We start from the raw sequence: 24,549 nt of genomic DNA, 5'->3' as shown, positions 1-24,549 counted from the left end.
AGCTGCAAGACAGCCCTGACAGAGCCAACTTGGGCAGCACTTTGGCCATGGCTGCTGGGCCTGGGCCTGAGGCAGGAGCAGGAGACAAGTGACCCTTGCAGGCTTGGGGCCTCATTGCCTCCTTGTCCCTGCTCAGCAGCCTGGCAGGGGCCGCCCCATGCTCCTGCCCTTGGCATTGCCCATCCCCACATGCCAGTGCCCATCCCAGGAAGAGCCCTGAGCAAGGAGGGAGGGACAGGATCTGCCTGGCCGGGGGCTGGGGCTCAGGCCTTGGCCCTTGGCATTCCTCAAACACATCCAGCTTTGCTCAGCACCAGATACACCTTTGCCTTGTTTGTCCCCAACTGTCATTACTGCCTCCAGTGTTCTGCTCTAACTGGAACCTGGGGACACTTTCTCAGTCATGTCCCTCAGTGAGACCCATTAAAACTTTAAGAAATTTCAGAGTTTCAATTAAATTTTGAGTTCTTGAGAAGTTTATTGAACACTCTCTGAGGGACTGAGTCTGATGTAAACAACACCAAATCCCCTAGAGGCTCATTAAAGTTCCTTTTGCTGTGTCTGTGCTGCTGAGCTTTAAAGGAACAGCTCTTCCCAGGGCCAGCTCCTCTCCCAGCCCAGCAGGGCTGAGGGCTCTCCCTGCAGGCACTGAGGGGACAGGAGCCAGGCAGAGACAGGCTGAAGGCAATCAGGATTGGGAAGACATTGAGCTGAGACTTCACTTGGGGAAAGATCTTCACAGCCCTGGGCATGGTGAGTGTGTGGGTGCAGGGCAATGTCCGCTGTGCTCCTGGAGGGATCTCCTGAAGCCAGCACACCCCACAGCCTGGGGGATGTGTCAGGAGGACTCTCCCAGTTTCTCTGTGTCACAGGAGGAGCAGGAGGAGGATGTGCTGCAGAGCCGGGCTGCCCTGGGCACTGTCAGAGGGACAGGCCAGGACGGCTCCTGCTGCCAGGGACAGCGGCAGGGGCTGAAGCTGGGGCTGCAGGCAGGGCTGCCCAGGGCTGTCCTGCAGAGCAGCTCCTGCAGCCCTCAGGGCTCTTGGCCAGCCCAGGGCATGCGCCACCTGCCAGGAGCAGCTCTCAGCCTGCCTGGCAGCTCCCCATGGACGCTGCTGGGGAGAAGTTGGAGGTGGAAGGAGCCACCCCCATCAGGGTAGATTCCTCCTGCTGTGGAGATGGTGCTGCATGGCCAGGGCTGCTCTCAGCTTTCTCCTCAAGGGAAGGGAAAGGGGCTGTCAGCTTTAGCTGTGTCAATGAGACTCCTGCACTGTCACCCAGGGCATCAGCAGATGGGCCTCAGATCTCCCTCAGAAAGTGCCTCCTCATCCTTCTCTCCCTACAGACAGCAGCAGCAGCACCTTGGCTTGCAGCATCTCTGTCTGGCCTGCCCTTAAGGCCCTGGTGCCAGGGAGATGCCCCTGGGCAGTGCCCTGTGCTGGGAGGGGTCTGCCAGGGCTGAACCCCAGGGCTGGGCTGGGCTCTGGCAGCCCTGGCAGGGACAGGACTTGGATATAGAGAAACTATATCCAGAAATCCCTCCTGTCCAGCTTCAAAGGGAAAGAGAGAAGAGTTGGGAGAAAATTACTTTTAAACTGGAGAATTCACAAAGTCCATTTTGTTTTCAAGCTCTGCTTTAGGTGTGATCATGCTTAAATCAAAAGAGGTGTAATGAACAAAGGGCATCTGTGTGGCGACTAGCGCTGACTGCACTGGGGCACAGGGAGCCCTGTTTTCCTTCTGGGCTCCAGAGTGTTCAGGCTGAGAGCAGTGCTGAAGATGGGGCAGAAACTCAGCACACAAACCTGAACTCAAATAAAGTTTAGCAAAGTTCCCTCACAGGAAGAGAATTAATTTTGTAGGGAATTCCGACTAAAACGCATAGGATAGACTTAAAGACTTGGTCCAGCTATTCTAGTCTTCTTTCAACAGTCCACGATCCCCAGAGTGAAGAAATGTCCAATCTGGCACTGCCATTTCCTTCCCAGGCAGGTGTTAATGCTGTATAAATACCTGTACCAAAAGACACCAAATGTCCAACAGCAGCTCCATCAGCCACTTCCTCCTGCTGGCATTGGCAGACACGCGGCAGCTGCAGCTCCTGCACTTCTGCCTCTTGCTGGGCATCTTCCTGGCTGCCCTCCTGGCCAACGGCCTCATCATCTGCGCTGTAGCCTGTGGCCACCACTTGCACACGCCCATGTTCTTCTTCCTGCTCAACCTGGCCCTCAGTGACCTGGGCTCCATCTGCACCACTGTCCCCAAAGCCATGCACAATTCCCTCTGGGACATCAGGACTATTTCCTACACTGGATGTGCTGCACAGCTATTTTTCTTTCTCTTCTTCATTTCAGCAGAGTATTTTCTCTTGACTGTCATGTGCTACGACCGCTACGTGTCCATCTGCAAACCCCTGCACTATGGGACCCTCCTGGGCAGCAGAGCTTGTGCCTACATGGCAGCAGCTGCATGGGCCAGTGGCTTTCTAAATGCTCTCATGCACACAGTCAATACATTTTCCCTGCCCCTGTGCCATGGCAATGCCCTGGGCCAGTTCTTCTGTGAAATCCCACACATCCTCAAGCTCTCCTGCACAAAATCCTTCCTCAGGGAACTTGGAGTTTCTGTTTTCACCACCTTCTTAGCATTTGGTTGTTTTGTATTCATTGTTTTCTCCTATGTGCAGATCTTCAGGGCTGTGCTGAGGATCTCCTCTGCGCAGGGACGGCACAAAGCCTTTTCCACCTGCCTCCCCCACCTCACCGTGATCTCCCTGTTTGTCAGCACCTCATTTTTTGCCTACCTGAAGCCCCCCTCCATGTCCTCCCCATCCCTGGATCTGGCAGTGTCAGTTCTGTACTCGGTGGTGCCTCCAGCCCTGAACCCCCTCATTTACAGCCTGAGGAACCAGAAGCTCAAGGATACCCTGAGGAAAATGATGACTAGCTGATTTTGAGAAGCGAAAAATTTCCTGTTTTCTTTTGCATAGCTTTTGGAATGGAATTCATGACAGGCCCAACAGGCCTTCCTGGGTCTTTGGTAGGGATCATTGGGGTTTTTAGTCATAATGTTGTACTTGATGAAGTTATTTTATCACCATCTAATTCACCGTCTTTCTCTTGAATTTGACCCACAAGCTCTGTAAACCAGGCATTGGGTTATCGCTACATTTGAAGAAAAGAGCTACCTTGCAGTGCCTGCTTTATCTGGAATTCCAGCTCTGAGCCCCGCGTGAAGTTAGGAGGAAGAAGGGGAAAAGAGTCCCAGCAGAGCTGGATGGCCAGGGAGCAGCAGGGATTGGTCCTTTCAGAGCTGCTGTGCCCAACTCCAGCCTGTCCTTCCCAGCCCTGCTGTGGCTGTAAAGCCAGAGTGCTCTGGCAGCTTGGTCACTGTCCTCCTGAGTGTCCCTGCTGTGGCCACAGGCAGGGCCAGGCCATAGGCACTGCTGGGACACAACTGGGCTCCAGCACAGCAGCTCCAGCAGCAAAGGGCTACTCCTGAGGGCAGGGCAGGGAGGCTTTGCTCCCGTCCAGAGCTGCTGTCAGCAATGTGCCCCAGGAATGCCCTGGCACAGCAGAGCCCAGTGCCTGGGGCAGGTGGGGAGTGTGCAGGGGGGGGCTCACAGCAGTGTCCTGGCACAGCCAGAGCTCCTGGCACGGACCCGAGGCAGCAGCAGAGTAGGGCCTGGGCTGTGTCTTTGTTCTGGGGCAGCCTGGGAAGGTGGCCCAGGGCAATTGTCCCACTCCAGCCCCTGCAACCACCATTGCCACCACTGGCCTCTCCCCACCTGCAGGAAGTTGTTTGTCCCTGCACGGAGGGACACCAAGTGACCAGGCCAGCAGGCCATATTTGCTCTGTGCTGAGGAGATTTTAGCAGTGCATCATGTGTGTGAGAGGAGATGTACCCCAGTGAACACAAACACCATCAGCAGCACCCGGGGGTGGCACAATTCCAGTGGCACAAACAGTGCCTTGAGGCCACTTCACTCTGAGAGTAACATCCTCTGGGGAAACACCTGAATTCTTTGTGGGGTTGTGGTAAGGACTGCACAGAGAGAAATATCCCAGGCAAGGAGGCTCCCGGGAAAAAATGCTCAGGGCAGCCATGGAGTGCACAAAGGGACATTGGATAGAGTGAGGGTCTGTGGGGACAAATCAGAGCTGCCTCCCTTCTGAACCAGCCTGAGTGTTATGGGCACTGAGCTGGCACTGAGGGATGTGGAAAAGGCCTTTAGTGTCAGGGCTGTTGAGAAGGCTGGGCAGCGTCACTGTGGGACCTCTCTCAAACCCCTTGGAAAGGCCAGAGCCATCCCAGAGGGTCCTGGGCACTTGGCAAGGGCAGACATTGAACCAGTCTGCAAACTGTGCAGGGAGGGAGACTGGGAGAGTCACAGCCTGGTCAGGCTCAGCAGGGAAGGGGATGTGGCAAATCCTCCTGCAGCCATTCCAGGCACTGGCAGGACAGGGCAGGGACTGCAGAACCCACGTGGGAGGGAAAAGGAGGGGATGTTGTGTGCCCAGACTTCAGCCAGGCCTGGGACAGGGTCTGCTGTGGTCTCCTCAGAGCCAGACTGGAGAGAGCTGGGCTGAAAGAGTGGAACATGGGCTGGGTGGGAGTTTGGCTGAACAATGAGGGTCAAATATCATCCATGGTACAGAGTCCTCTTGGCAGCCACGCCCTGGTGACATCCCTCAGTGACCAGCCCTTGGCCACCACTGTGGAATATTTCTATTCTCTCTACAATGCCATGAAATGTACTTTCAATTCCTTTGTGGATGCTGCCAAATTGCAGGGAGTCTGTGACTGAACTCATCTAGTTAATGGTGACTGCAAAATGTAATTGGGCAAGATGACTGATTTGGGTAAATTTATCTTGCCATCAGGTGCCAAGCAAGCCACAAGAAAGGGCAGAAAATATGTATGCTTCAAAAGAAAGTCATTTCAATAGGGTAAAACCCCAATCCAATAAAAAAATGAAAAACTCAAACCAAATCAAAAAAACAGAAGCAACACCCACCCACAACAACAAAAAACCCCCACAAACAAACCAGCCACAAAAAGAAAAAGCCACAGAAGAAAAGCAAATCCACAGGAAATCTCCTACTAGCAGAAAATGTTTAACCACCTTGTGGCATGAGAGGATTCTGCCTGTGTAGGTGCTGTTTTGAAAGAAAAATGTCTTAAAAAAGAAATTATTCCCTACCTCCCATGTCCCCCTGCTTCTCTCAGAAGATTTCTGATCATGGTGTGACATGGAATGGAACATCCCTTGGGTCAGTCCAGCCCGGCTGTCCCATCCCTGTTCCCCAGGAACACTTGCCCACCCCAGGCCCATAGGTTGGGGGGGGGTTGCAGACACCTCATGCGGGGAAGCACTGAGACAAGGACAGGAGAACAGAACATTTACTCTTGTCAAGGACAGTAGAACAGAACAGCCTTGGAGAAACTGATTAGGGATGTACCTGTGGCAAACAGAAGTCCCAAGAAATGCAAGCACAATGCCAGCTCAGCTCTGCAAGGCTGACAAAACAGAAGTTATGCAAAACAATAATATTGCCCTTACTCAAAAGGGTATCAAGGAACAGCCATCTAAAAACAACTCCAGATGTTGAAGACAAAACCCAAAGAACCATGAAAGGATTTGTGATAAGGGGTGCAACTATGTCAAATAAACGCAAAGGAAGTGGGGATAGATATTGAATACATAATCAGTGTGTGTGATAAAAACTCTGTTCATTCAATGCTTAATGCACTCCAATGGAGGAAGGATGGCCCAAGTGATCACCATGCTGTAATAAAGAATATCTGCTTTCAAATACTCAAAACTGTGTTCAGAAGTGTCTATCCAGTGGATTTCAGTATCAATGGTATCCTTGACTCCATTATGCCCCACACAATTGTCCCTTGGTTCCATAAGGCCCTGCTGTAGAAGAATGGACCCTTGGTTTCATTGGGTTCCGTACTGTCAAAATGGCCTCCTTGGTTCTGCACTGCCACAATGCTCTCCTTGGTTTCACCAGGCCTTGCTGTGTCACAACAGCCCCTTGGTTCCATCAACTGCCAGAGTGTCACCCTGGTCTCTTGGATCTGCACTGTCACAATGGACAATTGGTCACAAGCAGCCCAGCTGTGTCACCATGAATATTTGGCTCCACAGGGGTCCCATTGTGTCACAACGGCCCCTTGGTTCCACGAGGTTCTGCACCATCACCATGGTCTCATTGGATCCGCTATATCTCTATGGACCTTTGGTACCATGTGGCCCTGCTGTGTCACAGTGGTTCCTTGGTTCCATGAAGCCCCACAGCATAACAATGGAATCTTGTTCCCGTGAGGTTCTGTACTGTCACAATGGTCTCCTTGGTCCTGGACTGTAACAATGGACCCTTGGTTCCATGAGGTTCCATAATGTCACAATGGTCTCCTTGGTTCCACAAGGCCTTGTTTTGTCACAGTGGACCCATTGTTCTCTGAGCTTCCATGGTGTCACCATGGTCTCCTCAGATCCACATTGTCACAATGGACAATTGGCTCCATGGCCCCTGCTGTGTCACAATAAACCCTCAGTACCATGAGTTTCTGTGGTGTCACAATGGTCTGCCTGGTTCAACGAGGCCCTGGAGTGTCACAATGGCTGCTCAGTTACAGGACCTTCCACAGCATCAACAATGGTCTCCTTGTTTCTGCAGTGCTATAATGGACCCTGGTTCCATGAGGTCCCTAAATGTCACTGGTCTCCTGGGTTCCATGTGGCCCTGCTGTGTCACCATGGCCCCTTGTTTCCATGAGTTTCTGTACTGTCAGCAATGGTTCCTTTGTTCCAACGTGGCCCTGCTGTGTCACAATGGACCCTGGGTTACATGAAGTTCATCAGTGTCACAATGGCCCCTTGGATCCATGAGATGCCACAGTGTCACCATGGTCTCCTTGGATCCACACAGCAATAATGGACCATTGTTTCAGCTGGAATAGCTGCTAATAAAGCCCAGGGTAGGCAAGCAAAAAGGGCATTTGCATGGTATCCACAGATGTTTAATTCAGCTGTGTCACAAGGCAGGACTCCTGAGGGGAATCCAGGTTTCTGTATCTCGAGAGGAAGGGGTTGATCAGTGCCATGGGGGCAGTACAAAGATGGGGCCAATGGGGGAATAGGGAGGGAGTGGCTGAGGGACACAAAACAAGGTGAAGGAGCCAATGGCGTCGAACAGCTTTCGAGGGAAGCTTCTTGTGTCTCCCTAACCCAGGGAATACCTCTCAGGGTCTCCACAGCTGCAGAGTGTCAAAACGGCCCCTTGGTTCTTTTGGCTTCGTCAGGATCCCAGTGGCCCCTTGGCTGCATGAGGCCCAGCTGTGTCACACTAGCCCCTTGCTTCCATTGGGCCCCACAGTGTCACAATTGTCCCTCCCCTTAGTTCCATGAGGCCTTGCAAAGTCACAATAGACCTCTGGTTCCATGAGTCCCACATTGTTCCATGAATCATTAGTTCCATGGGGACATAACATCCTTAGTTCCTGTAGTGTCACAATGGTCCCTTGGTTCCATGGTGCCACACAGAGCCACGATTGCCCAACAGGACCTCATAGTGTCACAATGGACTCCTTGGTTCCATGGAGACACAAAGTGCCACAATGGCCCTTTGATTTCACAAGGCCTCAAGGTGTAGAAATGGCCTCCATGGTTTCCTGCAGCCATGCTGTGTCACAATGGACCTGTGGTTCCATGATGCCCCAGAGTGTCACAATGGTCTCCTTGATTCTGTACTTTAAGAATCTCACCTTGGTCACACAGAGCCCCACAGTGTCACTATTGCGCCCTTGGTTCAATGAGGCCTTGCTGTGTCACAATGCTCATTTGGTTCCATGAGGCCTCATGTGTCATAATGGTCTCCACGGTTCCATGAGGCATTCCTGTGTCACACTGGCCTCTTGTTTCCATGGGGGTCCCGAGTGTCACAATGGTCCCTTGCTTCCATGAGGCCTTGAAGAGTCACAGGGGTCTCCTTGGTGCTGCAGTGTCACAATGGACCCTTGGTTCCATGGGGACTCACAATGTCAGAAGGGTCTCCTTGGTTCCATGAGGCCCTGCAGAGCCCCTTGATCCAACGAGGCCTCCAAGTGTCATCATGGCCTCCAGGATTCCATGAGGCCCCACAACGTCCCAATGGACCTTTAATTCCATGGGGTCCTGCACTGTTCCATGAATCCTTAGTTCCATGGGGCCCTGGAGTGTCACAATTGCCTCCTTGGTTCCATGGTGCCACACAGTGTGACAACTGCCCCTTGGCCTGCCAAGACTCCACAGTGTCACAATGGTTCCTTGCTTCCATGAGGCCTTGTAGTGTCACAATGGTCTCCATGATCCCGTAACGCCTTGCAGTGTCACAACAGACCATTGGTTTCATGGAGCCCCACAGTGTCACTATAGTCCCCTTGGCTCCACAAGGCCCTGAAGAGCCACAATGGCCTTTTGGCTCCACAAGGCCTCCAAGTGTAAAAATGGCCTCCATGGTTCCATGAGGCCCTGCTGTGTCACAATGGGACCCTTGGTTCCATGATGCCCAGACTGTCACAATGGTATCCTTGGCTCCATGGTGTCAGAATGGACACTTCATCCCATGGACACCCACAGTGTTCCCTGCAGTGCCCTTGATTCCATCAGGCCCTGCCATACTGCAATGGCCCCTTGGTTCCAGTGGGTCCCAAAGTGTCAGAACAGTCTCCATTGTTCCATGAGGCCCCACAATGTCACTGTGTTCTCCTTGGTTCCACAGGGCCTCACAATGGAACAATGGATTCTTGGTTCCATCAGGTTCTTCAGTCCCAATGGTCTCCTTGGATCTGCAGGGTCACAGTGGTCCCTTGGCTCCATGTGGCCACGCTGTGTAACAACGGCTCATGGTTCCATGAGGCCACACAATTTAACGAGGGACGCTTGGTTCCATCAGGCCTTGCTGTGTCACAATGGACTTCTTGTTCCATGAGCTTTCACACTGCCAGCAGCAGTCTCCTTGGTTCTGCAGTGTCACCATGGACCCTTTGTTCCATGAGGTTCCACAGTAGAACACGGTCACCTTGGTTCCGTGAGGTTCTGCAGTGTCACAATGGACCCATGATTCCACCAGGCCTTGCTGTGTCACAATGGCCCCTTGGTTCCAAGAGGTTTCTCAGGGTCAAAATGGTCTCCTTCAATCCGCAATATCACGATGGAGCATTGGGTCAATGTGGCCCCAATGTGCCAAAATAGATTTTGTTTCCATAGGGTTCTGTCGTGCCAGAATGGACCCTTTGTTCCATGAGTTTGAACAGTGTCACAGCTGACTCCTTGGTTCTGTGAGGAACCACTGTCACCAAATCTCTGAAATATCAGAATAAGGCTCAAAACATTATTTTGGTGATTCAGAGGGCATCATTTATTCAGGCCTGAGATCTGGTGAGAGATAATCCTAACCTCACATGGACATGTAATTCTATCAGTGTCTTCCTTATGTACAGTCAGAATTTACCCATTTTCAAAAAACCCACTCTAAGTTCCCAGATTCACTCCTCGTTATCTCAATCCCTGCACCCTTGAGCCAGATGTCTTCTTCTCCTCTTCCAACCATCCTTGCTGGGAAAGCAGCCCCTGCATGCCTTGTTCCTGTGCTGAAAGTTCACAGGCAGGGTAAAAATGGAATGTATAAATAAGAATATTTATGCAGATGTATATATATATAAATGTATAAATAAGTGCATAATGTAAGCAATAAATGGCTTCTGCTTGATCATACTGATTAGTTGTATGGGAGTCCTGTTTCCCACAATGGGTGCCTGGGAAAGAGGGATGGTTCTTTTCCATAAAAGGAAAGCACTGAGCCAGGAGCAGGAGACAAGTGACCCTTGCAGGGCTGGGGCCTCATTGCCTCCTTGTCCCTGCTCAGCAGCCTGGCAGGGGCCGCCCCATGCTCTTGCCCTTGCCATTGCACATCCCCACATGCCAGTGCCCATCCCGGCAAGAGCCCTGAGCAAGGAGGGAGGGACAGGATCTGCCTGGCCAGGGGCTGGGGCTCAGGCCTTGGCCCTTTGCATTCCTCAAAGACATCCAGCTTTGCTCAGCACCAGAGACACCTTTGCCTTGTTTGTCCCCAGCTGTCATCACTGCCTACAGTGTTCTGCTCTAACTGGAACCTGGGGACACTTTCCCAGTGGTGTCCCTCAGTGGAAGCCATTAAAACTTCAAGAATGTTCAGGCTTTCAGTTTAACTTTGAGCGCTTGAGAAGTTTTTTGAAGATGCTCTCAAGGACTGAGTCTAATGTAAACAACACAAAAGCACTGAGAGGGTCATTAAAGTTTTCCTAGTCCAGTTATGGAGAAAGATTTAAAAGAACTTTTCAGAAATACAGATTTATTTTTTTTTTAATGGAGGTAATTTTTTTATTTCTCCTTAGACCAGAGGTGATTGCAGCATTCTGTGATTGATACTGACCCAGTGTCTCCACAGCAGCTCTGGCCTGCTCACAGAAGCTGTGCCTGGAGCTCTGACCCAGTGTGGACAACCTTGCTCCACATTGCCCAGCCCCATCCTGTCTGTCCTCACTGCCCTGGGCCCTGCTGTGCTTGCAGAGCTGGCTGCACCCAGCCTCAGAGGGGTTTTCCCTTTTTGTACTTTTTGCAGCAATCTCAAACTGCTGAGTTTCCCCAGTGCAAACAGACACACTGCTCAGGTGTGTGCCAGCCCCAGGTGCCACCAAAGGCACTGCAGAGCTGCCCTGGGCCAGCTGTGAGGGTGGATCATCAGCCCAAGCTGCACTGGGCCCCTGCAAGGGGCTGTGGCCATGGGCACTGCACTGACCCCACTGCTGGGTTTGGCTGCCACGGCCACCGTGAGAAATGAAACTGTCCTTGGAAACACTGGGGAGGACTGGGACATACTGTGGACAATGGGGTCATTGTGGGGAAGACTGGGGACACTGGGGCATCCTGTGGATGATATTGGGGGGGAACTGGAATGGACTGGGAATAAACTCAGCTGTATTGGGAGGGACTGGGCTTTACTGGGAGGGATTGGAGGGGCACTGGGGTTGTACTGGGTTCTACTTGGGATGAACTCGGCTGTACTGGGGTTGTACTGGTCTGTAGTGGGGATGAACTGCACTCCACTGGGAGGGACTGGAGAAGTTGAATGGGCTGTTCCCGTCTCCACCGCATCCCATTTGTCGAGAGTCCCGCCCATCACCGCCCAAAGCCAATCAGCGCCTGGTTTAGGACCTCGAAAGCGGTGTCTTATATTGGCACCATTTTTTTTTTTTTTGCCTGCATCTCCCGTCATGCCCCGCGGCCCCATTGAGCCCCTTTGGAGCCAGGACTACAATGCCCGTCATGCCCCGCGCTCCACAGAACCCCGGGACCCGCCACTGCTTTGTCCATTAAGTATCTGCCAGACCCTCCAGGATCCCTCAGTGCCCCCTCAGCGCGCATTCGGGAGCCCCCAAAAGTGTCCCCGGACGCCCTGAGTGCTCCCGACCCCACAGATGCCTGGTACAGCCACTTCTGGGAATTCATCTCCTCTCCCCCACCGCGGCCCCAGAGCACCTCAGAACAGTCCCGCACGTAAAACTCCTCCTGTGTCCCCCACCCTAAAGAGCCCGGTTAGAGCTCCCAGAGCTCCCCGCAAGTGCTCCCGAACAGTTTATGTTTACCCGAGGATGTCAAGTCACGACTTGGACGCAGAAGTGTCCGCCAGGACCCTTCCTGGACAGCCGAACCAAGGGCTGGAGCCACTTCCGGGACCACGGCTCCCATCATGCTCCGCGGCACATGTCCAGCGCTGTTCCAGCGGGGACTTCATCTCCCGTCATGCCCCGCGCCTTCACTGAGAGGCATTTCAGCTGTGCCTGGAACTCCCGTGATGCTCCGCAGCCCCGTTAAACTGTATTAGACCTGCGCCTACATTTCCCATCACCCCCCGTGCCCCAGAGTGCCCGGTCAGAGTCCCCCAAGGGCCCGTCTGGACCCCGAAGGGTCTCAAATTCCCCTCCCTGACCTCCAAGGGCCCCCCTGGATCTCCATGTGCTGCCCTGGACCCCGAACTGTGTCTCGGAATCCTTGAGTGCCTCTCCATGTGCCCACCCGGCTCCCCCAGGTGTCCTCCAGACCCTCAAGTTCTCTCTGAATTCCCTCTCCAGACCCAGAACTGCCACAAACGGGCCCCAGAAAGTTCTCCATGGACCCCAAAGTGGCCTCTTTTACTTTTTCTGTGAAAATGAAAATAAGATGACAAAAGGATTGAAAATAGGACAAATTACCATAAAGATAGAGAAATCAATAACACACTGGTTAATGAATTGATGAAGGGAATTGTGTTACTTAGAATTTTTTGCTTGCTAAAAAAGTATGGATTTTTAATATAAAAATGAAAATTTGGTAATACAAATATAGAATAATACTATTATAAACAAGAAAAAGTAATTATCATTTATTAATTCATTACATTTAATTTTATGGGAAAATGCATACATTTTTTATGCTTTGGGATATCATTCTGTAGGACACGGTCCAAAGATCCCTCATCTGCCTCACAACCACAGTCAAGGACAGAGATTTAAGCCCTCCCCAAGGACTGAGACTGAGACCCTTCAAATTCTAACCCAGGGGTGCTGGCCTGACTGGAGCGGGATGTCTGCCATGGGAAGCGGGATGTTTCCCATAGGAACCAGTCCTGAAACAACGGGCCCCGCTCCCTGCTGGCCCTGGTTTGAGCTGTTCAGAACTGGACTGTCTGTGCCTGTTCCCAATGGATTTATTCTCCACTGTTCCCTCCATGTGCCATTCTGCTCCCTCCCGGCGGTAGATTATAAAAGAGCCCTGAGTTAACCAAAGACTTTGAGACTCTCCCTGACGTGACCAGATGGATCTACTGGCCAGACCACGAGGATTTCATCTCCCTGTTCGCAGCTATTCCCCCAACCCAACCCTCCTTTCTGTCTCTCTCTGTCCTTTATCGCCTTTCTAATCCTTCTGTTACATCTGCGGTGGGCACTCAATAAAAGGTGCATTTGTTTTGATTGCAAGTCCCCTGCTGTGTATTGGAAAATAATGATAAATAAAGTACACATAGTTCATAGGATAAAACGTAGACACCAGCTCTGGGATGGAGAGTGTGCCTCTCTCTGACCTGCTGAAAAGATCTCAGCAGGCCAGAGAAAAAATGTTATAGATAAGAAACAATAAACAACCTTGGAAACCAGAGCCGAAGAATTCAGACTCCTTCTTGGAAACATCAGGCTGGGAAAAAAGGATTCTTGGGGTCATCCCCGACTGCAGGAAACCCGAGATTGGTCTTCTGGGCTATCTGGGTCAACATCAGAGTAGATCTGGAAGTTTTACTTTACCCTATTAAGCCATGGTGCTGGGGTCTTGTCTTTTTCCTGGGTGCCGTCCAATGCTTACCTGGTATTACTCCCTCTAGGGACTGATTCTTTTATCCCTCTGGTCATCAGGGACCTGTAATCTCTCAAATTCCTTCTCCCCTCTTCTTGATTAGCGTCCTAGTCAGGCTCCACTAAAGGCATTTTTTGGTCACCTGGGGGCCTGGGTTGGTTTTCTTGCTCCCAAATTTTCATTCCTTCAGTTTGTTTCAATCGAGTTTCTTCTGGGGAAAATAGGATGTTAAAGATGGAGTTCAGTTCTCCCCATGTATAAATATAAGGGCTAAAAATGGATCAGTTTGATTTGCAATTTCTACTGGGTCTTCCACTAAATTTCGCAATTCTTTCCTAAAGTTTCCCACTTTGGATGCAGTCAAGGGAGCGTTACAAATCCAATCTCACTGGCCACCCTGCACATGGGAACTTCTCTGAGGGGGAACAATATTTCCACTTCAGCCATTTTGGGTGGGGTGTTACAACATCAGCTGTGGAGGCTGACTGGGTAACTTCACTCTTGGGCATGAGATTCTGAGATGTTGTTTGGCCTCTCATTTGTGCTGGGGGAGGTAAAGCAGGAACTTTGGTGAATAAGGGGAGCATGAGATGGCAGAGGTAAGGGGACAGTAGTGAAGGGTAAAGAGAGTAAGGAGAGGGTAGAGGGGAAGGTGTTAGAGGTATAACTGGGTTAAGAGGTGGTAAAGGAATGACAGCTGGGAGGGGAGGAGGAACTGGTTCCACAGCAAGAGGAATTGGAGGAAGGATTTGAGGTACTGCAAGGGTAGGAGGAGGTAAGTGGTCAAGGGGGTCCCAGTTTTTGTTAGCCTTCCCAGCCTCTTCTTTTACTTTCCTAGCTTATTTCCCTCTTTTAATTTATAGACTCTTGTGTTTTCCTCCTCCGAGGTGTACTTTAGCCAATAGGTGACGTTCTGTATGTGATGGGCCTTTTGCGGGAACTTGGGGCAAAACAGAACGTGCATCACCTTCGGACAGAGAGGCAGGTAACTCAGGAAACGTTTAAGGATGTTGTTAGGTCATGCAGAAAGAAAGTTAGAGAGGTGAAATCTTAAGAATTAACCAGGCCACTTCTGTGAAGGATAATAAAAATGTTTCTATAAATACATTAATGGCAAAAGGAGGTACAAGGACAATATCCATTCATTATTGGGGGAGATATGTTTACCAAATATGAGGGAAAGGCTGAGGTACCTAACCACTTCTTTGCCTCAGTTTACAAGAATAAGACAGGTTTTCCTCAGGACAAGAGTTCTCCTGAGCTGGTGGATGGGCACAGGGAGCAGAACAGCCCCCTATATTTCAGGAGGAAGCAGCTGGGGACCTGCTGAGCCACTCAGATGCACACAGGTGTATGGGATCGGATGGAATCCATCCTAGGGGCATGAGGGAGCTGGTGGATAAGCTCCCCAAGCTGCTCTCCATCATTTACCATCAGTGCTGGCTCAGCAGGGAGGTCCCAGAGGACTGGAGTTGCCAGTGTGAGCCCATCCCCAAGAAGGGCTGGAAGGTGGAGCTGGGGAACACCAGGCCTGTCAGCCTGACCTGGGTGCCTGGCAAGGTTATGGAACAGATCACCTTGAGTGCCATCACAGGGCACCCACAGGATGGCCGAGGGATCAGAGCCAGCTAGCGTGGATTTCAATGTCTGCATTGATATCTGCATTAGGGGACTGAGTCCAGCATCAACAAATTTGCACATGACACCAAGCTGGGTGTGAGTGTGGATCTGCTGGAGGGTAGAAGTGCTCTGCACAGGGACCTGGACAGGCTGGATCCAGGGCCCAAATCCAACAAGGTGAGGTTGAACAAGACCAAGTGCTGGGTCCTGAACTTTGGCCACAACAACCCCTGCAGTGCTGCAGGCTCGGGACACAGTGGCTGAACAGCAGCCAGGCAGAAAGGGACCTGACGGGAGTGAGGGACAGCAGGCTGGAAATGAGCCAGCAGCATGCCCAGGTGGGCAAGTGTCGTAGGAAGGAGACCAGGACACCAGATGTTTCATCACAGGTCCAGTTTATTAAAGAAAGCATCAAACACTTATATAGCAAATAATAAGCTCATGAATATTCTGTAAGCCAAGGAAACTATTGGTTAAACTATACCATTAACTTATCCACATTCCTTTGGGCCTACGTTCTCTACTTCTCACACCTCGCTGTCCATTTCTTTATTATCCTCCGCTAGGCCCAAGGACAGGTTATCTTTGCAGGGGCAAGATTTGGAATTAACCACGGTCTTGTACTTTTCCATTCTTTAGCCTGCTACTTTCTCAACAGACACCATGCCTGCAAAAAGGCCTCTGCCCTAGTTAGGACATCTCTACCACATCAATTTGGCTGTGTCTCTCCTCAAGCCACTCTTTGACAAAACTCTCCACACTTCCCCCATTTTGTTCTTGGGCAAGAAGACTAGTCTGCCAGGTTCTTTCTATCATTTGGCTAACCATATTTTGAATACAATTAAAAATACAAGGCAAAATAAGCAAAAGCAGCAAAATCACACCCAGTAACCCTATAGCATATATCACAAGGTTTCTCAGCCACGGTCCAAGTCCTACGCTTTTAAGCCATTTGTCAATTCCTAAACCCTCTTCTTCTTTGAGATTGTAAAGTCCCTGCTGTAATTCTTTTATCTTTGCATGAATAGACACAGAGTGATCAGATAAATTCATGCAACACATTCCCTCAAACTCTTCACATCCATGACCTTGTGCTAAAAGCAAAAAATCTATAGCAGCTCTATTTTGCAAAACAGCATGATTAACACTTTGCACATCTGCGGTTATCATATCTAAAATTTGTGACGTCTTGTCTAGCTCATCCCTGGCCCAGCATCCCAACTACTTTGCTAAGTTCATAGCTTTATCTGCAGCTCCTCCTGGCAAATTAATTGAGACTACCACTTGTTTAAACTCAGTCCAAATCCATGGGCCTCCTATCCAGCTGCAGTCTAAGTTATGCAGGCTACGTCTCCTCCTGCTTGAATTTTGACTGAGTTGCATTAATGAAGACACACTGGGGAGAAACAATGACAATTTCCCCAAATAGCAAGGTCCACCCTGTGGTCTGACTGGTATACCATTCCAAGCTCTGTCTCCACAGATTAGAAATATCCCTGCGGGTAATTTCCTCGGTGCCCTAATGTTAGTGCCTTTACATTGGCAATAAACTTGTGTAGATACTGTATCCAAACTGAGGGATGAATCCAGGGTAGCCCATACGTCTCTAGGCCGATGTAAATTCTGTGGATCTAAGGGCTCAAAACTGAACCATCCGCCATTTGAGGTGTTAGTTATACTGGCGTTTGCACTTCCAAAGAGATCTAGTTCCTCTGGAGGAGAATGCAGGGTAGTATTAAGCGATAAGATTATTAAGCATTGGCGGTAACCGTCACTTTGACCTGCGGTGTAACCTGGCGTGGGTTGTTTAATGTTTGTCATATTGCGCATGCATAAAGTTTGATTATTGATCAGACTGCAAAATTCCCGAGGAGACCACACTGGAAGACCCACCAAGCATGTTCGAAATGGATTAGTAACCCCCCCAAGGCAAAGACAAAGCGAAGATTGGTTAGTTTGATTAGCAAGCGTTATCCTTATGTTATCTCTTGGCTGATTAAAGCGCGTTACTTCTACTGCCCCATCCGCCACAGCACTGAGCAGTATAACAAAAATAAGCCTCATTTTTCTGGTTTCTTTCTCACTCTCTTTTTCTTATCTGTCTTTAACCTCACCGATCCTAACTCTCGCAATCCAAATTCCCAAAGACTCTCAATGCAGGAGTCCAATGCCTCATCGGGATCTCCTCTGATGGGTCCTACAACTGAATGCTGTGTTAAAGGCACCAATTTTCTACACCTGGCAGAAGCTATGTATGACCTACTTTGAGCCTTAACTCTTTTCACAATACACTGTACCTCCCACTGGTAGTAGGCCAAGATTTTCTGCTCAGGAGACTCATAAAGATTTAAAGCTAGAGGCGTACCTAACCCCGTCTGTCTCCTTAGTTCCCTTTGCCAGTCTTCCCCCCATGTGTAGTCATGCTTACAGGTGTTACACCATAAACCCCAGATCCCGGACTGTTCTAACCAAAAGATTTTACCACAACCCCCACAATATAAAGCTACCCACGCAGCACAACAGGGGCTGCGACACTCAAGGCAGCGTTCCCTCGCTGGTCCTTTTATGTGGAAGGTTGATAGTGCTTCAACCGTGTCAATCAGCTCCCTGGCTGTCTGGTAGCAGCGTGTCACTGCTCTGTCCACTGCTTTCGAGTGTCCCTTCAGTTGCAGCAATAAGGGTTGTAAGATCAGCGGCAGCTTCTTCTTCAGGCGCTCCTTGTCCCCCTCCTTAAGGTTGTTCACCAGATGCTGCATTAAAGACAGGTTTAGTCCACTTGGCAGGCACCCACAGAGGCCCTGTTGGTGAGGAAACACAAAGATATCCCCGGCCCCAATATAGCACTTTTGTGGGTTTTTCCCATATCCCTGTGCTTGGGTTCTTATACTTCACCCAGGCCTCTGTTTCCTTAATAGTTTCCTGACTTGATCTCGGGTGATGTTTAACTGCAGGGGGGGCATCGTCCTCCCCAAAAACACATAAATGATTGATCACATACAAAACCTTAGCCAGGCATGATTGTGGGTCCTTTAAATCCTGGTGTTTGTCAATATATTGTTTGAGGGTACCATTTGCTCTTTCTACTATCACCTGTCCTGTGGGGGAGTGCGGAATACCTGTCACATGCTTGACAGACCATTGGTCCAAAAATTTTCAAACTCTAGCACTTGTGTAAGCCGGACCATTATCCGTTTTGATACCTTTTGGGACTCCCATGACAGCAAAGAAGCTCAATAAGTGCCTGATCACATGTATCGCTTTCTCTCCTCCCTGAGCTGTAGCCCATATGTAGTGGCTATATGTATCTATAGTAACATGCACATACTTGAGCCTACCAAACCTAGCTACATATGTGACATCCATTTGCCATTTCTCATTCATTTCTAAACCTCGAGGATTAACTCCGCAGCCCAGACCTATTCCCCCATTATGATAACTGCATATTGGATAAGCCCTGACAATGTCCTTGGCTTCTGATAAGCCCAAATCAAAGTTCCTCGCCAACCCTTTTGCATTTTGATGATATCTACTATGGGCTTGTCTTGCTAAGGTATGCTTATCAACAGGACAAGAGTTATCAATGGGTAAGGTAACCAATTTATCTGCATGCTCATTCCCTTCCTCTAGACCTTCAGACCACTTATGACTCCTGATATGGATTACAGAGTACACTGCACTTCTATCCCGGAGAGCTTTCCTTAATTGAACCAGTAACTCATACAGCCATTTATTATTCACTTCCTTAATTGCTGCTCCTTCTATACGTCTGGCTACTCCAGCAACATACACAGAGTCTGTGAACACATTCAAAGGCTCATGCAGGTTGGACACTGCCCATACTACTGATAACAATTCTAAGGTTTGTAGGCTGTCTGCAGGGTCTGCTGTAAGAAGTTGATGCTTCCATTGTCCTTTTTCTTGCCAGGTGATAGCAGCACGTCTTGATTTATTCCCTGCGTCTGTGAAGGCTGTGGTGGCTCCTTCTATGGGGCGCTCTCTTCTCAGTGGCCGAGTGATCCAGTCCCATTCTGTCATCCATTGCAGGACCCTGGGCACTAACTTCCTTGTCTCCACCTTTGCAGATGATGTCAATAATGCTTCTTGTAAGTCCGTTGATTTAACCAGGTACCAGTCCAGCGTTTCTTTTTCCATGAGTAGCCTAATGGTGGCAGGTTCTCGACCGTCCACTTCAGTAATTCTGAGACGGCCTTTTTTGATCAATGCAGCCAACTGTTTGATTTTTGAGAATATTGTTCTTTTATGTTGTAGTGGTGGTGACAGCCATTCTTATACCCGTATCTCCCCCGTTTTGTTCTCGCGTTGGGAGAGAGCACCAAGCAGGTGACAAGGACTATTCCAAACGGTGAGTTCAATAAGGCGATCTAGCTGTCGACAGGACACATATCCTTGTTGTATACAATTACTGATTTGCTGTAGGGTGGTATGCTGTTCCTTCGTGAGGCATAAAGGGGTAGTGGGGTCAGTGCCCTTTAACAAGGGTCGTAGGGTCTCCAACAAGTGATTTGGTACTCCCACAATGGGTTTTAGCCACTGTAAGTCTCCTAGCAACTTTTGAGCATCATGTAAAGTCTTAATGTCCAAGTGCAGTTCTAATTTTTGGGGTACCACTGTTTGGTCCATTAGAGTCCATCCCAAATACTTCCATGGTTTCATGGTCTGAATTTTCTCTGTGGCAATAACAAGTGAAGATGCTGCAAGAGTGTCTCTGATGCTGTCAACCTGCAAAGGGGAAAATGGCTGTTGCTGCGCAAACAAAATATCATCCATGTAATGATATATTATGGTAGCTGGCCACTGCTGACGTAATGGCTGTAATGCGGCGTCAACATAAAGCTGGCACAACGTGGGGGAGTTCCACATCCCCTGTGCAAGTGTCGTCCACTCAAATCTTTTGTCTGGTTCCCCACGATTTATTGCTGGTAGGGTAAAGGCAAACCTCTTCATGTCATCGGGATGCAGCCCAATAGTGAAAAAACAATCCTTTAAATCGATGATTAGAAGTGTCCAATCTTGTGGGATCAGGGCTGGATTCGGAAGACCAGGTTGCAAGGCCCCCATCGGTTCCATTTGGTCATTCACAGCTCGTAGATCGTGTACCAGGCGATATTTCCCTGATTTCTTCTTAATCACAAAAATAGGCAAGTTCCACGGACTCGCTGAGAGTCGCAAATGTCCTTGCGTGTATTGTTCCTTCACCAATTCATGGGCATGCATAAGACTCTCCCCTTTCAAGGGCCACTGCTTAACCATCACCAGTGTATCTGTTTTCCAGGTGAGTGGAATGGGGAAAGTCCAAGCAATGGCAATTACCCCAAAGGGTGGTGATTGGCCAACACCACCCCCAGCTGTGTTAAAACATCCCTGCCTATCAGGCAAGAGACTGTAGGAGGCAACTGAACAACTGAAAACACCACAGATACTTGTTGCCCATCAATGCGCACTGACACAGGCAGTGTTCTGCTGGCCAAGGTAAGTCCTCCTACTCCTGTGAGCATGTTTGTTGATGGGAGCAGGGGCCAATGCTGTGACCATGCTTCTGGAGATATAATGCTGGTGTCTGCTCCCATATCCAATAGTCCATAAAGGGTTATACTCTGATGTCCATGGGTGATCTCAACTCTCTGTTTTGGCCTCTCCTGTAGATCTACAGTCAGGACTGTAATGCCGGTAGAGCCAAAACCCTTTCCATCATGCTTCTGTCCAGTAAGCGATGGAATACCCGATGTCATCTGCGGTAATGGTACCAATTGCGCAACGCGTTGACCTTATGTTATCTTTAGCAGGGGATAAGGGGTGTAAGCCATGATTTGTATTTCTCCTGTATAGACTGCATCTATGACCCCAGGCAATACAAATAGTCCCAGCATGGACATCAAGGAGTGTCCTAGTAATAATGCTCCACATTTTTGTCCTTGTAGCGCAAGAGGACCGTTTACTCCAGTTGGTATCCTTTCAGGCTGGTTCGTCATTAATGTGACATCTACTGCTGCTGATATGTCCAAGCCGAGGCTCCCTGCTGTTGCTGGCTGCAGACAGGAGGTGGCGCTGATGTCACGGCGGCAACTTGTGTCCGGGCACGGCCGGCAATCGCGCTCCGCCAACTGTTTCCCAATCGGCGCCGGCAAGCCGTGGTGTTTTGGGAGCTAGATTGGCAGCTTTGTCACCACACGCCAGTCGCTCTGCATTCTCGGCGCATGTGTCCCCCATTGCCGCATCGGTAGCTCTTGAGGTGTGATCTCGAGCCTCCCTGCGTGACTGCCATTGAGCCATTTCGGAGAGGAGCAAGAGCAGCTAACACCTGATTTTGAGTGGATTCTGCTTGCTTTTGCAGCCCTAATCCTAATTCCTTTAAGGCATCTACTAAAAATGCCTGTGAGGCTGTTGGCTGTAATGCCATTCGCTCTAGTGCTTCCTCAATGGTCCAATTTGCTCCCAGAGTGGCTAGCACCCTTTGCATGGCCGGATTGCTATTTTGTAAGGTTCACTGCTTTAATAGTGCCCCCTTCATATATTCTGCGACTCCCACCCGGTCTATGGCTGCAGCTGCTTTGTCAATAAAACTCCCAAATGATTCCTCTCTAACTTGTTTTATGCCCATGTATGCCGGCAGCCCTCCTGGCTCTTTAATCCTCTCTATGGCAGCATGTACCAACCACATGGCTTCTCTAAGCTTATCTGCTCCTGATATCACCTGTGTCTCTGTGTGCAAATATGCCCATAAGCCCATGAGCTCATCTATCGTCACTCCAAGCAGCGGATCCCCCTGAGCTCGCTGTGTCGCAACCGACTCATTAACCAAGGCTTGCCAATGAGCATTAAACAACAATTGCTGATGCTGAGTTAATACTTACTCATACTATTACTATTACTATACTCATACCATACTATTCCCCTCAAATCATTTGGGCACAAAATCTGCATATTAAAGAGATAATCCAGCATCTGCCTAACAGGTTCGCTTTTTACACCAAACTGGCTAACTGTGGACCGCAACTGGGATAACAACTTCCAGTCTAAAGGGGTATACTATGCCAGATCCTGTGTGTGGTTCCCCTGAGCATCCTACTGTGGCGTGTATGTAACCGGACAGGCAAGAGCAGAAGCGGCCTCCATTTCCTCACCATCCCCCGTTTGCATTGCCTCTTTTGCCAGAGCAGCCCAAGCCTCCCTCCTCTGTTTAGCCGTCTCCTCCCACAGGTCACTGAGTGCCCCGGGATAGGATCTGACTCTCCAAGAGTTCTGCGCTGTTGGCGTTTCTGCGCAGGCCATTCGGGTGGGGGAGGTGGTGGGCTCAGCTCGCCCTCTCTGCGGGGAGGCGGCGGGCTTAGCTCACTCTCTCTGTGGGAGGGCGGCGGGCTTAGCTCGCTCTCTCTGCCGTCCTCCAACTCGTCCTTCTCCTCCGTGCAGATGGTCCCCCCACGCCTGTAACAAGATCCTCCATACCACACTGTTGTAAACCCTTTGGTATTAACACCTTGTTTACTGAAGGCACAAGAGGATCGTCCTCACGACCATACCCTATATTCCTCTTAGGAGCTTCTGTCACCCTTTCTGCTGCCTTGCTCAGAGACATGTTGAAGCAGTGTATTGTGCACTACCCACCATGGCTTGCCCAATTTCTTTGCTGTCTTATCATCTTCTAACACCGCTTCCCACAGTATATCCCCAAATTTTCTCCATTCCGCGAGCCCATGGACCGTATGTGGGTTAAGGAAAACCCCCTTAGCATAGCCATAGTCTAACAACCCTGGTAGCTCCTTTTTTAGATCTATCCCCTTTACTCCTCACCTTTCTAAATACGCGGCGAAAAGATCATATGCTGCTTGCCTATCCATACCTATTCATATACGTCAGCGCTGTTGAGGCTTTCCAGGCTCCGGCAGGCACGTATGGCCCGAGTCACCAATGTGAACTTCGAGAGTGCTTCAAAATTCCGGCACCGTTCCAGCTGCAATCAGGACCCAACTCCAACTTCCCTCGACCGTGGCGTGTCCTCCCCCGTTTTCTTTTTCAGCAAGACACGGAGGCAGACGTCGAAAGAAGGAGACCAGGACACCAGATGGTCATCAACAGGTCTAATTTATTGATTGATTTGGCAACCTAAATACAGTACATAATGAGCCTCATACATATTGCAAAAGCTGAGCTCAGGGTTGGCTATTCAGCTACATGTCAACCCCGCCTAATTTAGCCTTTAGCTACATTCCTGTGGTTAGCAAGAATAGCAACTTCTGCATTCCACATCCCGTTCTTGTATAACTTCAGCATCTTCTTTGTGAACAAGGACACCCTGCCCACGAAAGGGCCTCTGCCCTAGTTAGGACATCTTTACCAAACTGATTCAGCTGTGTCCCCTCTCCTTGAGCCACTCTTTGCAAAACTCTCCACAGGATTCTAACTCCAAAATTCTGTATATCCAAGGGTTGCTCCCAGGTAAATCTGTCAGTCTGGCTGGCCTTGGCCTCTGGTAAATGCCCCTGCAACACTGGGGTTGGGTTCCTTCCTTCCCATGGAGATCCCTGGGACACTGTGGGGACCTCATGGAACCAAAGGGATCCTTGTGGCACCACTGGAGCCCATGGAACCAAGGGGATCATTGTGGCACCACTGGAGCCCATGGAACCAAGGAGATCATTGTGGCACCACTGGAGCCCATGGAACCAAGGAGATCATTGTGGCACCACTGGAGCCCATTGAACCAAGGGCATCATTGTGGTACCACTGGAGCCCATGGAACCAAGGGGATCATTGTGGCACCACTGGAGCCCATGGAACCAAGGGCATCATTGTGGTACCACTGGAGCCCATTGAACAAGGGGCCATTGTAACACAGCAGGGCTTCATGGAACCCAGAGACCATTATCACTCTGTGGGGCCTGATGGAACCATGGAGACCATTGTGACCCTTCAGGGCCTCGTGTCACCAAGGGGGCATTATGACACCTCAGGTCCTCATGGAAGCAAGGGACCATTGGGACACTGTGGGGCCCCATGGAACCGAGGGAACAGGGAGCAGGTCTGGCTGCAAGCACTGAGCCCGGCCGGGGTCACGGAACCATCTGCAGGCCCCAGGTGAGATATGAACTCTTTCAGTGCTTCCATCCTCCCTCGAGTGAGAGAAAAGGACAAAGTGTAGGCACATAGAGGAGCAACATGAAGACACTGAGATCAGTGAAGAGGAAGTTGAGTCCAAGATGGGAGGGATGAGGAGATGTCCTGATCTTGGGGCTGAAATCCTCTTGTAAAGCTATGGAGAAGGATGTAACTGATACATCAGACTCTCTTTTTCCCCATATCACATTGAAAAGTACGAGGAAATGATTTGTTCAGCAAAGGCCTCCATGCTAAAGTAAGCAAATGTTGAAGTAGCTGTGATCCCATGAGAAGTTAAAACACTGAAAAAGTGAAGAGTGATGAGATCCTGTGCTTTCCGAGGGAGAAGAAAAAGATGTTCTCAGAGATGAAGATGATTTCAGAAATAGATGATGAG

General features: G+C 50.0%; 1 protein-coding gene across 1 annotated transcript; it reads left to right on the top strand.

Annotated features, from left to right (window-relative positions):
• The first annotated feature begins 2,032 nt into the window (after window positions 1-2,032).
• LOC134433895 (olfactory receptor 14J1-like) lies at window positions 2,033-22,278 on the top strand. Its single transcript, XM_063182593.1, has 3 exons — window positions 2,033-2,941; window positions 6,212-6,252; window positions 22,257-22,278. The coding sequence occupies exons 1-3, from the start codon at window positions 2,033-2,035 to the stop codon at window positions 22,276-22,278; spliced, it is 972 nt and encodes a 323-aa protein (XP_063038663.1).
• The last annotated feature ends 2,271 nt before the right edge of the window (window positions 22,279-24,549 follow it).

Source organism: Melospiza melodia, unplaced genomic scaffold (assembly GCF_035770615.1).
Source record: "Melospiza melodia melodia isolate bMelMel2 unplaced genomic scaffold, bMelMel2.pri scaffold_28, whole genome shotgun sequence".
Taxonomy (NCBI): domain Eukaryota; kingdom Metazoa; phylum Chordata; class Aves; order Passeriformes; family Passerellidae; genus Melospiza; species Melospiza melodia.
The sequence above is the reverse complement of the archived record's forward strand: the minus strand, read 5'-3'. Positions and strand labels throughout refer to the sequence as shown.